Source organism: Ptychodera flava, chromosome 12, assembly GCF_041260155.1.
Source record: "Ptychodera flava strain L36383 chromosome 12, AS_Pfla_20210202, whole genome shotgun sequence".
Lineage (NCBI taxonomy): Eukaryota > Metazoa > Hemichordata > Enteropneusta > Ptychoderidae > Ptychodera > Ptychodera flava.
The window spans coordinates 25,684,976-25,699,433 of NC_091939.1; the positions used below are offsets into that span (position 1 = coordinate 25,684,976).

The 14,458-nt window shown below is 42.5% G+C and overlaps 1 protein-coding gene across 2 annotated transcripts in view; it reads right to left on the bottom strand.

The window, feature by feature from the left end:
- Positions 1 to 2,300: 2,300 nt before the first annotated feature.
- The window catches only part of LOC139145513 (retinol dehydrogenase 11-like), a 33,360-nt gene continuing 21,202 nt past the window's right edge, over positions 2,301 to 14,458 (bottom strand). For both annotated transcript variants that reach the window (XM_070716739.1, XM_070716740.1), the window contains exons 2-5: positions 7,727 to 8,562; positions 3,878 to 4,120; positions 3,256 to 3,558; positions 2,301 to 2,989 (exon numbers count right to left, since the gene is read on the bottom strand). In XM_070716739.1, coding sequence (XP_070572840.1) covers positions 2,646 to 2,989; positions 3,256 to 3,558; positions 3,878 to 4,120; positions 7,727 to 7,850 — 1,014 coding nt within the window. In that variant the 5' untranslated portion in view covers positions 7,851 to 8,562 and the 3' untranslated portion in view covers positions 2,301 to 2,645. The remainder of the gene's footprint in view (positions 2,990 to 3,255; positions 3,559 to 3,877; positions 4,121 to 7,726; positions 8,563 to 14,458) is intronic.

A 14,458-nucleotide genomic window follows, 5' to 3' on the forward strand; every position in this document is an offset into this window, starting at 1 on the left:
GGAAACTATTTTTATCACCGTCGTTCGACATATCTTGTAAGCCAAAAATTATTCAAAATACACACAATTTGAACATTCTTGAGGGCTTTCGAGGTAAAAGATATTTCACGGAAAAATAGATTTGAACATGACAGAACACCGGAGGAGGGGCATGCGTGGTGAACCATTACGTTCCTACTTGTTCCGTTCTCCGTTGCAGACCATGGTTTGAGCACATACACTGTGACACTGACAGTACATTTGAGTTGTGGAGTATTTTACAGTATTTGCTCGGTTTGAGTCTAAAATGAAGTTTCTTGTTCCACTCCCGAAATTCTTCGTATTAAACTCGTCCACTTAGTTTTGCAATGTGCAGAGTGTCGGAAGTGATTGTTTACAGTTTCGTTCTAGTCCCGGCTGGAGTTCATTTGCCATCAACCACAATATATTGCATATTGTAGACGATGCGATATCTTTGCAGGATGAATATGCTTTGTATATCAACACACCCTGTGGAATAGAATGCAGAAGTTTACTTGTTTTACTGATGGATAATAATGGCGACAGTGTAACAGAAGCTTACAGGCGTTGCTGGCAAAGATCGAATGCAGGGGCCACCAGCAGCTGGTTAGGTTGCTGTCTTTGAAGTGTCCACACTATAATATACGTCAAACAGAGACTTTTATTGCGCGTTTTTCTTTTTATAAACCCAAATCTGCTTTTGGCAACAAAAGGGAAGGCATGTATGCATTTTTTGACAGCAATGAGCAATCTTAGATACTGGACGTACGTGTATGTCGTTAAAGGGTACATATGTTTAAAAAAAGTTATAATTCTGCTGTCACTGTGGAATTCTGAGTGGTACTCTCTCAGCCGTCACATGGTGGTGGTGGTTGGGCGACATCTGTAATGGTTTGGGGAACAAAACTTATAATTATACGATAAATTGTTTAGTTGAGATGAGTTCTCCAGTGCATCATCAGTGACAGAAATCATTGCCTTCTTTGAAGGTCTTGAAAGTAGTTCAGTGTTACGAGGGTCTTGGCCAAGCTCGACTTCTTCAACGAGAACAGTTGATGTTCCCATCGCATAACGGTTCATGTCGCGTCTTTTTTTTCGAAAGCAATGAACACCGATGTGTGTATCTATCGTGGAACTATCGAAGTCGGGCAATATCGTATAGAGACGAATCAAGTTTGGGAGTCAAGATTGTGTGTCTTTAAAAGAACCAGGATGGACCACACACATTTCAGATACATTTAAGAAACTTTTATTGTCGTTCTTTAAAATTATTAAGTTTGTGACATTGTAAATATTTACAGTAAAAGATATTCTCAAGTATACAAATGCCCAAAAGATTCATTTCAATATCGAATGAGGATTTCAAAACCTCAAAAATAAATAACAAAACTTCAAGTTTTCCTTTCTTTATACTTAATGCCTCATCGAACTCGCGACGAGTTAGAAGACCTTGAACTTGACAAGCAGTAAATGTTTTTGTGTTTTGTGTCACAGATCCGGATTCCGAAAAATCAAACTTCAACTTGACTGACGTCAAACTTTGATAAGATTGAAATTAGAAAAACATGATGACAAATATAAAGCAGATAATAATATAAACAAAACAAAGCGTCCAACGCTCCTTTTTAGATAACAGGCATAAAAGTGGATAAAACGACCAAAACGTGTAAAAATTTGTGAGTTGGTGACATTACAGAAAAATAACACATTTTGAAAATTTGGTAAAAGAAATTCAAAAACAAATAAATAACCTTCCAATGACCTTTCACAAGCAATACATTAACTTTTTGAAAAAAAAACAGAAACATTATATTAAAATGTAAAGTGAAATTGAGAACCTACTGAAAAGTTCTCAGGAATGTTTTGGCGGGAACAGAATACGTCCCCAAAATGGAATGTTTGTGAAGTATTCTCAAGCATCAAAAATGTAGATAAAAAGTATATGTACTCTTTTTCAGTGTTTTGACGTGGCGATATGATTCGTACCACGCTGTTGCGTCTCCAACAAGGGTGCTTTGTGTTCTGGGTACCTTGCGTCTCCAAGTTTGACCATTCTTCCGTGGCGGGAAGAAAGATGGCTGATTTCATTTTCTCTTTTGATATTGTCGTCCACCCATACAGGTGAAGTGGGGCGTGTATAAAATGACTTTGAAACAAAGCACCTCTGTTGGAGACAACAGACCTGCATTGTACCCTGGTGTCACATCCAACGGTCTTTCGCAATTTCAATTTTGCTTCAGACATCGTTAATTTGCCCGGTTCTTTTGTGTACAGTCCACAAAAAACTTCCGGCTCGAGTGTTTCTGAAAAATTCTCAACTGTGTAAAAACATATGTGAGGCGAAAGTCACGCCTCTTGCGATCAAACTGATAACCATGAAGTCACAGGTATGAACTCCGAGGCTTGTGCGAATATCATCAACTTTTGCCTTGTATTTCAAGTGTTCCTTTAAAAATTTTTCATATAAAAATAGAATAGTGGCAAATATGTACAAAATATGTGTGAAAGTAAGTTTTTTGAACAAAAATAATTTAGTTAAATATAAACACCAATCTTTCAATTGCTTTGAACTTGCAAAGTAGTGTCCGGTGTTTTTTAAAAAGTCTCTTATAAATATTTGTTGGCGTGGAACCACTCTGAACAATTTACATGGCCCATTCTTGGTGCTTGCGAGCGGCGAATCTTTCCACAATTCTCTGGGCGGTTACGTTCTCCACGAACGATCGCTTTCTGGCGAGGCCGACCATCCTCTCGCTCTCTTCCCAGAGTCTCTTAGCGGCGACGTCGTCCCTGGCGAAGGGGAGAACCCAGCGCGGCTTGCAGCCCTTGAAGTACTTGCCGGAGTGGGCCTCGAGTCCCGGCGCAACGGAGCAGTGGAGAGGGGTGTGCATGCCTGCCTCCACGGGCTTGAAGAAGATGAGGGTGACCACGGGGGCGATGGTACGGAGCCAGCCATACCAGTTGCGTTTGAGTTCGGAATCGATGCAACCTGTTGATCAAAGACGGGAAAGAAGCAGAACAGTCAAAATCAAGATCACGTTGCTTCAAAAAGCGAGTTATAAAATAAGTTAACACTACATCAAAATCATGAAGATCCATCCTAAGTCGGTTTCAAATCGAGGCCCCGAGTGTGATATGTCCCTTCGCCATCATTACTGAATACAAGGTGTAGTGAATTTGAATTTGAAATCATTGCCGCGGCGAAAATCGAAGTACCAGTGTTTCAAATGTAAACCTTCTTTGGACAAAACCTACCCGGGTGAAGGGAGAAGGCAGACACTCCGGTTCCTTTCAAAACCTTGGCGAGTTGGTGAGTGAAGAGCACATTGCAGAGCTTGGAGTTGCTGTAGGCCTTTGTCCTGTCAGTGTTGGCGCCGAGGTTGTTCCAGTCGATGTTGGCGAACATGTACATGTCCGACGACACGTTGATGATGCGGCTCGAGGCGCCCTCTTTCAGCTTGTCCATCAGGAGGTTGACGAGGAGAAAGTGACCCAGATAGTTGCTGCTAAAGACGACGTCGAAGCCATCCTCTGTGAGTTCGTGGTCTTTCAAAAGGCCTGCAAGTAACAAAAGAGACAGAAAACACCCTCTGTCAGATGTGATGTAGGACCTATGGTTAGCAAAAACACTGGGTGGAGTCCTCCTGTATCGTACGATATATGTTAATACAAAGTCCCGCCATTTTCTTTGTTCGGGTTGTCTCGCGACTGGAGGAATCTGGCTGGGAAGATGAATGGTGTTTGATGCGGGAATTTTCCGTTCAACTGTGCTCAGTAAACCGTTTCATCCTTAGAAGCCGAACTGGCTTAAGTCTGTTCGAAAATTAAAGTTTTTTAAGTCTGAATTTTCATGCTCGCTACTGGAGCGGGAACGTACCTGCGTTATTGATGAGCAGATCCAGCCTCTCCTCACTGTTGCAAAATTCCTGGGCGAAGTGTCTGACGCTCTGAAGGCTGGCCAAATCGCAGTGCATGCACAAGACATCGTCGTTGCCCGTGGCTGCCGTGATTTCTTCGGCGACGGCATCTCCCTTCTTCTTGTTACGGCACGCCAGGATAACTCTAGCCCCGCGTTTTGCGAGGGCGATCGCAGTTTGCTTTCCGATTCCAGAGTTACCGCCTAAGAAGTAAAAATATATATATATATATATTTTAATGTTTTTGTCGCGATCGCTTTATCATAAGCTTCATCGAAAACTAAGTATATATCATACACTTTAACGGAATAGCACTCAACCGTCAACCACACAAACGAGTTTCTCCAATAAAATACTGGGCGGCAACCCGCTGTTTAGGGTGGAACTTTTAACAGTTTTGTTCTTAAGCCCACGTCCTTTCTTACGTGGCATACTTAGTTGACATCATCGACGCTGAGAGACTCAAATACGCATGGGAGGGGGAACCGATGCGGGGAGCAATGTCGGGTTTTATGGGTCATCTCTGCGGGTTTTGCGGCCACCTCAGGCACACTTTTGATTTCTTGCTGAGACTTAGGGAAAGAAAAGCTATATGCAAAAGACATATGCCGGTTTCGATTTCAGATATTACAGAGACATTCTTGTGGTCCCTGGGAGCTTTCTTTGCAAAAAGCAAGCCCCTCACTATTCTTTGAAGTCGCTCCGTTGCCATGGAATTTCTTTTTGCCCGAACCAGATATCGGATTGCCGACCATTAGAAAAAAAAACCGACGGAAGTAATGGCCCCATTGGCTGAATAGACGAATACATAACTGTTTCAGTGATGCTGGTGAGCCAGCTGGCTGGCTGGGCGACTCACACGCTGTACCCCTTGGGTAACGGGTGATATTTCTAGGGCAAGTGACGCACAAGAGGCAGCATTGACGTCATCAGCCTCATTTACATAATAAGATGTTCACGGATGAGGAACTTTTTCTTTGTTGCTAACTTGTAAGTGGGCACGCCCCCTGTGTTCTTCTTTCTCAGCACGCGATGCTGAAAAGCTCCACCGGAATCAATATCTCTAATAAGGGCATAATTACTCGTCTGTCTGTTAAGAAATTCCCGAGACATCATTGAAGATGCAGAAGTGGGTTGCCGAGTAATGTCCCGAGCCTTTTTTTCTTTCTTCATCCTCCCCTCATATTCATAAGATGCGGGCCTCTTTCACGCTGATCAAATAGAAGTTGCCTATTACAAGTGTGGCCTGTAAATGCTTTTGGTACGCAGCGTAACTATCTTCGTGAGTGAACCACGTGTGGAAGTGGGCATGAACGTTTTATTCTCGTGGCAGCCTACCACTCGCAACTTTTCACCACACTCGATTTGTATTAATTCAAGATGGACATTGACGTTTGAGCTGAAACAGATGGGGGATAAAGTTTGCGCCTGTCCGCCTGTGAGATACATTTCCGAACTCGGCAGAGCGTACCGAATGACACATATATGTTCAAAGGTGAAAACTTATCGACGTTTAAGTACTTCCCTCTTCAAGCCAGAGGCGCACGTGCGAGTCTTCTCATTACACATGTTAGAAGCGATCGACGAGCTGCCATTGCGGTCGGTGGATGAAATCATCGGCACATCGGCCTATTTAGTTGTCAAAGTTCTTCTGAAGCCGGCGGTCATTTCATCAGGTTTTTGCTCCAGCTCTTTTCGGCTTTAGAATTTGTTTTTAAACTCTTAGTTCTACGAGACGGTTCCAAGGGAATGTGTTCCTCGCTGGCTGTATACTCGTCGTTGCCCGCATGCAACCACTATCCCCCTTGTTCGTGTAAAGACACGAGCCCAGTCGCCTTCAGAATGAAAAAAAAAGCTGCTCCCTGCAGATTTAATCCAATCGTCTTGATGTCCCTTTATTGACCTTAGCTGACCTTCAAGCATAGATGGGTTTGGAAACAAAAGGCCTATCGTGACCTCGACGATTTCGTTTGCCTTTTCCTTGACTGTCTGTATTTCATTAGAGCCCATCTAAAAATAAACCAACACTGCAGTTTTTTGTCAAAATTCCAGAGAACATCGTCAAGCGTATACTTAGAGTCGTATGAGAAATTATACATTTAGGTTTTAATGTTGAATCGAATATTTCACCTCAGTGTTCTTCTCAATTTTTATGTCAAATTTGAGATAGAGAGAAAGCTAACATCAAGCTATCGGCTTGATATATCCGCGTGGGAGCGATACTGAGAACCTCGCTCAAAACGGTCTATGGTGTCGCTATAACTCTAACTCTTGCTGTCCAATGCTGGCCACACATCAGAACGGCAGAGGATTGATGTCGTCTACCACTCTCGCGTAGGTTAATCGCGGGGAACAAGGACAACTTGTTTGTCGCCGCGATGGGCCGTTTCGAATCGCTTGGCTCGTCCTAGGACCCCGGGAAAGTGTTTGTGATTGAAATTCGATGAACGAGTTTTGTTGCGCGAAGGACGACTCTGAGTAGGGGCCCCCAGTGGTTATGTAACTGTCAAGACACAGCGGGCGCAAAGGCCATAACTGTATTCTACTCAGGTAGAAAAAGCTTTTTCATCTGGTGTACTTGTACGGGCTTGTGCAAACCACTCTCCATGACTACGATGTTGCACTTTGAATTGAAGTTGGCCTCCAGTATAGCTATTTCGCAACCTTCAAGAAGATTTTGAGGGGGCTGAATCTTGTTCGTGTCGGAAAAATAAGAGCGGTTGTCATGACTGCACGGCCTTTGCTTTTTGTTCCTTTATCCAGTACCCTCCACAGAACACAATAAATGAAAACAACAACGGGCAGGTATCTACCAGGTGTGTATTGTCTTCCGACCAAATTTGCCAGGTATCTCCCTATTTGGTATTGTCTTGCCAGGTACACCCCGGACGAACCCTTGTAATTCTGGCCAGCGAACCCCAGCTAATGGATTCAAATTAAATGGAAATCTAACTGATAGCTCTCCTTGTGCTTGCAGACCGCTCTGCAGATTTTCACTTTCTGGACTTAATATTAGAGGCATGCCGTCCGATTTTGAACACTTCAGCACGTGGCACGGAGCTATGGTCTTCCGCCCACGGAATAGGCGAACACGCAAGACATTGGCGCCGAATCGCCTCGAAAGCCGCATACGACGGATGTGGCAAGTTTGCACCGAAGCTAAATCTCAGATGTCTTGTCTGGTTGCGACCGCAACTGATCAAACATGAGGGATACTATTCAAATCAGTACAAGAACTCCGTAGCAAAGAGAAAACTCCGCCAGAATCGATAACATCAAGCAGGCACGATACAAATGCTTCCACCACAAACGTCACCTCTCCGGCAAGAACAGACAGCTGCCCAACTTCTCTGGACGATATATCAACTTTTGAAAATTGCGCCGGTAGGCCAAAAAAAAATATTTCAGATGGTTATGCGTAACGGAGTAAGCAGCCAACAATTGAAATTTATGCTCGGCCATGGGAAAGTGACGGAAAATGCCAAAAACTTGCGTCGTCGAAGTGCGGAGACATTAGTGGCCGCGCTTCATGGACGGCGTCGTGCCTCGAGACGTCGCACACCCTGCCTACAAGTTAACGTGCCACTGGTACATGTGTGATAAATTCAGCCGTGCGCGTATAAGACGTGCACGTGCGGCCTACGACACCGGCGTGTACGTATAAGATGCGTTAGCAACCACGTTTTTGTTATTTCTTACGCGATGTGACATAATTCTGCTGTTAACGCACACGCTCACTCACCGAAAAAAAATCCCCCAAGACCGATTATTGAATAGTTCCGAGTAATAAGCAAAAAAAAATCACATACCGGTAACAATCGCCGTCTTGCCATCAAGTCTTGCAGTGCACGTGCAAATGTCCGACGTCTTTGCAAAATAGTAGTACAGGGAAAAACAGGCAACCACCGCGGCAACGAGTATGAGAGCGGACATGGTGAGTCTGTGGCTGGTAGACGCTTAGTGTTCACGTAGTGAAGTCAGTCTCGTAAGTTAACTGCTGGTGAGAATCTCCGCTCTTTTTATATGTGACTCAGCTCATTATGTTAAGTAGGTCTATTCAGAGAACACGGTGACGTCACCTTATACGGAATTCCATTGACTGTCTAATGTTTCACCGAGCGAAAGCGTGCTGAGCGTACCGTTCAGGCTATCAAACGGGTCTGACGCAAGCCCGGTGAACCACGTTCCATAATTGTCGATTAAGCGACCAAATCTTTTTTTTTCCATGGAATTCGCTAACTTAAAAGTTTTACGATCCATACTTTTCGCCCTTGAAATTGAACGTTTTGAAACATTGTAAGGTCGGGGAAGCCATTTCTGAAAAACCGCGAATACTATCCAAGCCAGTCATGTATGATTCGACCGATGTGCAATTACTCCTTGTGACCCACTTCCGCGTCACCGCCGGACGTCCCACTACACTCAATCGGCAACCGGTTTGTCACTAGCGGCGATGAATGCTTCATCAAGCATCGGCACCATCGGACGCTCAGACTCGGCTGTACCGCTCTCAAGGTGGTCTCAGGGCCGTCTCCCACATGTCTGCACCTCTTCTGTTTCACCGGCGACGGAAGACTTTCTACCGGAACTCGGAGCCTTGTCTCAAGCGATACCGCTCAGCTCAAAAGAGTCAACAGCGGAAGGACTATAAAGGAATTAACATCGAAATAAAACATCGTCAATTGGGATTTTCCCACACCATCGATTCATATGACACAATTGAGAAAACCTGACTATATCCCCTCTCACCCTTTCAAATATTTGTCTCGGAGGGCGCGACCCGGCGCTCTAATAATCTCACATAAATGTTAAACAAAGAATCGATACCGTAACTAATTTCAATGTTATTAATACGGCCCACCTACATCGATATCACCACTCCAAAACGCATCGTTGCCGTGTAAAAAGAAACGACATGTATATTCAGTGGTGCCAGTCTGCAAAGCGCTATAGGTGGTGCTCAAAGCCGGATATACACTAAAACAACAGGCTAGACACAGTTTCCATCCCTAGCGCTGATCCGAACCCAGTGTCGCCCGCCTTTTCGTTTTTCTTATTTTTAGCGATCTTCGCTACAGTTTCTCGTCGGTATGTTTCCTACCAGTCTTTTCGCATTCCGTGTTGAAAGTTGACCCATTTCAGAGAAAATAAAAGGAGAAAAGCGTGTGGTTCAGGCACCTTTTTATAATTCATTTCTGCTAACACATGCTCTTCTTTCAACAAAGCATGAAAAATGTTGTAAACTCCTTCTTGATCCTAAAAATAACGCGGGCATTTGTACTTAAGATAGTACTAACTACGGTGTGCAGCCTTCGAACCCCCCTGGAGACTTCTTTTTCATTTGCTTGTTAATATTGCTTATTTTATTTTGTTAATTTATTCTGAAAGATTCGCCATTAATATTTCAACTGCATAGTTGATTACCACGCATACTATTTTTAGCAGATGAGGTATCCCAGCCATAGTATGATGTATATAGCTATTTTTTCGGAGACTGCGCATGCTGTAAACGCGCGTTGTTGTCATGCCACAAAATCGATACTACATTTTTAAATGACACCCGAGTCCCGATGAGGTAATGCTCAGAGCGAGTGATACAGATTAAATTTACAGGCGTGCATATAATTAGTGTACCATAAACGCTGGGCCAATAAAACTATCGTATATCAAAAGAAAAATTAATAATTCAATAGCCGCTTAAATTTCAGTTTCACTATGTCTGTATACACAGTGACAAGTATGCGTTCGTCATCATTCATAAAGCGTCCAAACTATTGATTGCGCGTTGGAGATTGGGAAAGGACGACGCGACATGACGCACAATGACGTAATTCTTAAATTGTAACCCGTGTCCCCGACGCGAGGTGATGACAGGTGTAAATGGCGATTTATGGCGCGCAACCACGCGCTTATTCCATGTTTAATGAAACAACTACGCAATGTCGTCAGTCGCATCTATGAACAGAAATATCTTGACGTTCTTTTTCATGATATTTAATGACATTACAACGAAATATCGTGGGTGTCTCGGTTAAGACCAAGGCCATGTCTTCACCGATCTCTCATAACCATCATGAAAATGTTAAATTCGTCAAAGAGAATATAAAACTCATGGTATTTTACAATACGATCATGGTGGAATAAAGAACATCTCTTCCTACCTCCATGCTTCAGTGAAGTTACAGGCCTTGCCATCATGTAAACCCAAGCGGTCAAATGCACACTGCCAATACCGGGAAAACTAAACGCATTCATTCCCTTTTAGATGTTCCATAAAATTGTAACGACGGTTTATATCATGCTATCCTGTTTTTCCAAAAGCGGCTGTCAAAAATAGAACGTTTACACAGCTCGAAAGTAGGACGCTTTACACTGTTTGTGTAAATATTATACGTAAACGTCACAGCTAGTGAATTCGAAAGTACCCATATCAGTTTTGCCATGTGTAGTGGCAAAGCGGGGCACGAATTTATGAATATATATCGTGTATTGCTTATAGGAATGCCAAACGATATGTATATATATATATATATTATATATATATATATATATATATATATATATATATATATATATATATATATATATATATATATATATATATATATATATATATATATATATATATATATATATATATATATAGAGAGAGAGAGAGAGAGAGAGAGAGAGAGAGAGAGAGGAGAGAGGAGGAGAGAGAGAGAGAGAGCAGTGTAATTACCCAAGAGAATATCTGTATTGTGTACACACATACATACATACATACACACACACATATATATCATATATATGGTTAAGAGTCAGACAAATTATATATATATATATATATATATATATATATATATATATATATATATATATATATATATATATATATATATATATATATATATATATAACTTGTATGTTTATGTGTACTGGTAGATTGTATCTTCGAAAACATATTGCGCCTGTAATTTAAAGTGATAGCGCATTTTCATGCACTGTGTTTGTTAGTATCATTTTTCAAGTTCAGCCTGAAGTCGGTGTGTATCAATAATCAATTAAAGACCCAAAACCGTAATCTGAGAGCTGACTTCAAGGAACCTCGACGATTAATAAAGTGTGGACGTGAGTACGGTTGACAACGCCGTCCTTTCGCTCGGTGTTTACACATCAATCTGTGGTTTTGTCGGCGTGTGTGGTTTATACCTCCCTGTAACTGCATAGCTCTGTATGTCGGATGTGCAAGGCCCGGTCAGTGCGCATATGGGAAGCTATCTATTAGAGAGCCCGACAATTAACAGGTAGGGCACGAACAAATACTGGCTTACTCTGCAGGGTCAAGGCGGGTGAAAGATCGTATATCTAACATAATTATGTGTTGACAGAAGACTGTCCATATGAAAAATCGGTCAAACGGCGGAGATGCGATGTCTTGTATCGGCAAATAAAGCCATGGCTATGGGCTCTCTAATCCACATTTTACAACTGCAGAATCAAAGATGGGATGATCATCAAATATTGAAGAAGTATGCAGCATGACGTAACCACTAGTGCAGGGGATTGGCAAATCTTTTCATAATAGCGCTTACACGACATTAACACTTTTTACACTGTGCGAATCACCTAACGATAAACAATTAAAAGTAATTACTCGGCACATTCCACTGCGGCGTTTGGAGATGGCGTAATGCGACACAAAATAAAAGAGAGAGGTGAACACGTGTTCGGCACCACGTGGTGGTATGATTGAATGATCTCCACCGTACCGTGGAGGTAGAACTGCTACCTCCACGATCGTTAATGTGTATGCAAAAAAAAACTCTCCGCATTGTGTTTCATAATTCATTCCCGCGTAAAGACTATCAAAATGAACGAAAATCGATATAAGTACGCTGTATGGACTCCCGTCATTTCTGGTTTCACACCAAACGTGTCGGCATGGCGACCAACAATGACAGGAATGTGTCGTTCAAAATTTTTATTTTATCGTCAGTGCGCTCCAATAATGTGATTGATAGGCGATTAAAGCCCACAACGGGCATTCCGTGGGCCATAGTCCGTTCATAGGGTCTGTGCAATGTCAAACATGTCGGTTAGAAATTGATTCCGCAATTCATGAAAATTAGCCTCCGGAATCCAAAGCGAAGTACTGCTCTACAAAATGATTAAAACGCAAATAGATGGCATGGCAATATTAGGTGAATACGCGGACCGCGTTGAATATCCTTGCAGAAACATCCAAATTTAATAGCATGTGAGCGACGCGGTGATCACCCCCAGAGCGCTAAATTCAGCGAAATATTTATAAACCCTAAGAGGCTTCAGTCTGACCGCAGAAAAGATCATCGACGACTTGAGTACGACATTGAGAAAGGACATAAAGTCTTACTTTGCTTTTCCAAGTTAACAGTATTAAAACAGGCGTATTAATCAGTGATTACGGGCGATCAAGCCCACATGAAAAAATTCCATGGCGCGAAGTCCGTTTACAAGGTCTGTGCTATGTCAAACACTTCAGGTAGAACTTCTGCAAAGAATAGCATCCGGTATTAACGGCGAAAGATACAAAACAGTAAGTCGCCAGAACACGGCATGACAGTATGTTTGAATACAGGTACTCGGTTGAGTAACACTGCACTGAAAACATCCGACTTTAGCAAAGGTGATCATCGATTTTTGTCATAAAGTGGGATTATAGACGATTACGGACGCCCGCATCGCACATTCCACGGCCCGCAGTAAGTTCGCAGCGTCTGCGATGTCAAATACTTCACTTATAAAGGCGCTTACCTTTCCTTTAATTACTTAAAGATAACATTTTAAGGTAGGCGTATTTAGTGCGAAATAAAACCACCGGTTGTTTTCTTTTCTGAGCGGGAAAGTTCCCATCTGTCTTTATGGCATTACACCACCATGATTAACTGTGCCGGATTGTATACAGCTGCATACCTGGAACGCTTATTTTCCTGTGGTATCGCAACCATATGTCGGGTCTTTTTCCCTTTTACATTAATAAGATAAGGGGACAGCCGTCCCGAAAAGAAAGGCCGAGAAGAAAGCCAGCGCTTTGTTAAAATTACTACAATGGTCGGTAAATTGTTAAAACACGTCTAAACGTGAAAGATATTTGAGTTTTGGCGGAAGTTTGGTTTAGGATACGATGCTGAGTTGGCGGAAGCTAGCATAGTTGGCTGGACAGTGACACCTACAAACCTTTTGTGATTTGGTTTGATGTCTTCCGAGTGAAGACGGGGGAAAAAAACTAAAAAACCAAGCAGGACAAAACGCCAGGGTGATTTACGAGCCAGAAGTCGATGGGCAGCCTTTGTCCCGTCTCAATACTGTCGTTTATCTCGGATGGAGAAAGCACACACTGAAAATCTTATTAAGTCCTTTAAAAGCTCATCAAACCGTATGTTTTTGGTCATTTGAAGTGAAGGGGGCACTCCACCGGGGCACTGCACAGAGAGGCCAATATTAAAGTGACCTCACACTCGGATAGATGATTAAATTGTATCAAGCATAGAAAACCACATACGCGGTGTAATTTTTTTTAGTTGTTTCCGATATCTAAAGATATCGCTGCACGAGTGAAAACTTAGAACCAGGGACTTGACCGAGCAAACATATATTTCCGTTGGTTTGTGTTAAAAATAGAAGAAAAAAATTAGTTGCTTGCGTCATTTTCAATGTCTTACTGTTGCGGGTTACTTTTTGTATTCCTTTGAATGTAAGGTTGCCCTGTTTACATTTTCAATGGTTTTTCTAATGTAATCGTTGACATAAAAAAGACCCAACTCCGGTAAGCCATATGTGTAACCGCACACGTGGGATTTAATTCCCCCCTGTTAACAAGGATGTTGCATAATGTGACGTAAAAGTGTCGGTGCTCAGATGAAGAATGATTTTGTGAAAAGAAATGTGTATTTTCTTTTCATCATTGTTCGAGCCGACTCATTAGCCGCCCAGTCCCCGAAAAAAGAAAGCGGGCGGCACTAAGAAAGCGGCAAAAGTCGTTTTCAGCAGACGGTGCATTTGCAGAAAGCGATGATGCCGATGGAGTTAACGAGCGGGCCCTGGAGTCTGTCGGACCAGCCCCTGGAGAGAAAGTGTGCAAGGATGTCTCCTTGCGACACCCACAATTACCTAAGAGAATTGCGCAATACCGAGACCAAAAGCAGCTCTGGCCTCGAGGGTTAAGTGTGACTCAAACTCCCCGTAAGCTCGACTTGGGTCTGCGCAACAGCTATAGAGGTCTACATATAAATGCAGATGAATGCTAGTCAACTGCGTTAAACCCATGCGACTGCGGGATATAGAACACAATTTGTCCAAAAAAACAATAACGAATGGGAGTTAACAATTAACGATATGGCCCGCCGCTCGTTTTCCTTGGTGTCAAAGCAACCTACATTTTGTGTAACACGTAATCTGCCCCCACGTACAACACCTTTACAATATTTTTATCTCGTCTGGTCTTCCCATGGTTAGTCGGAATCCCTTCTCTTTTTTTATGAATAAGAAAAAAATCACTGTGCATGTTTATTCATATTATT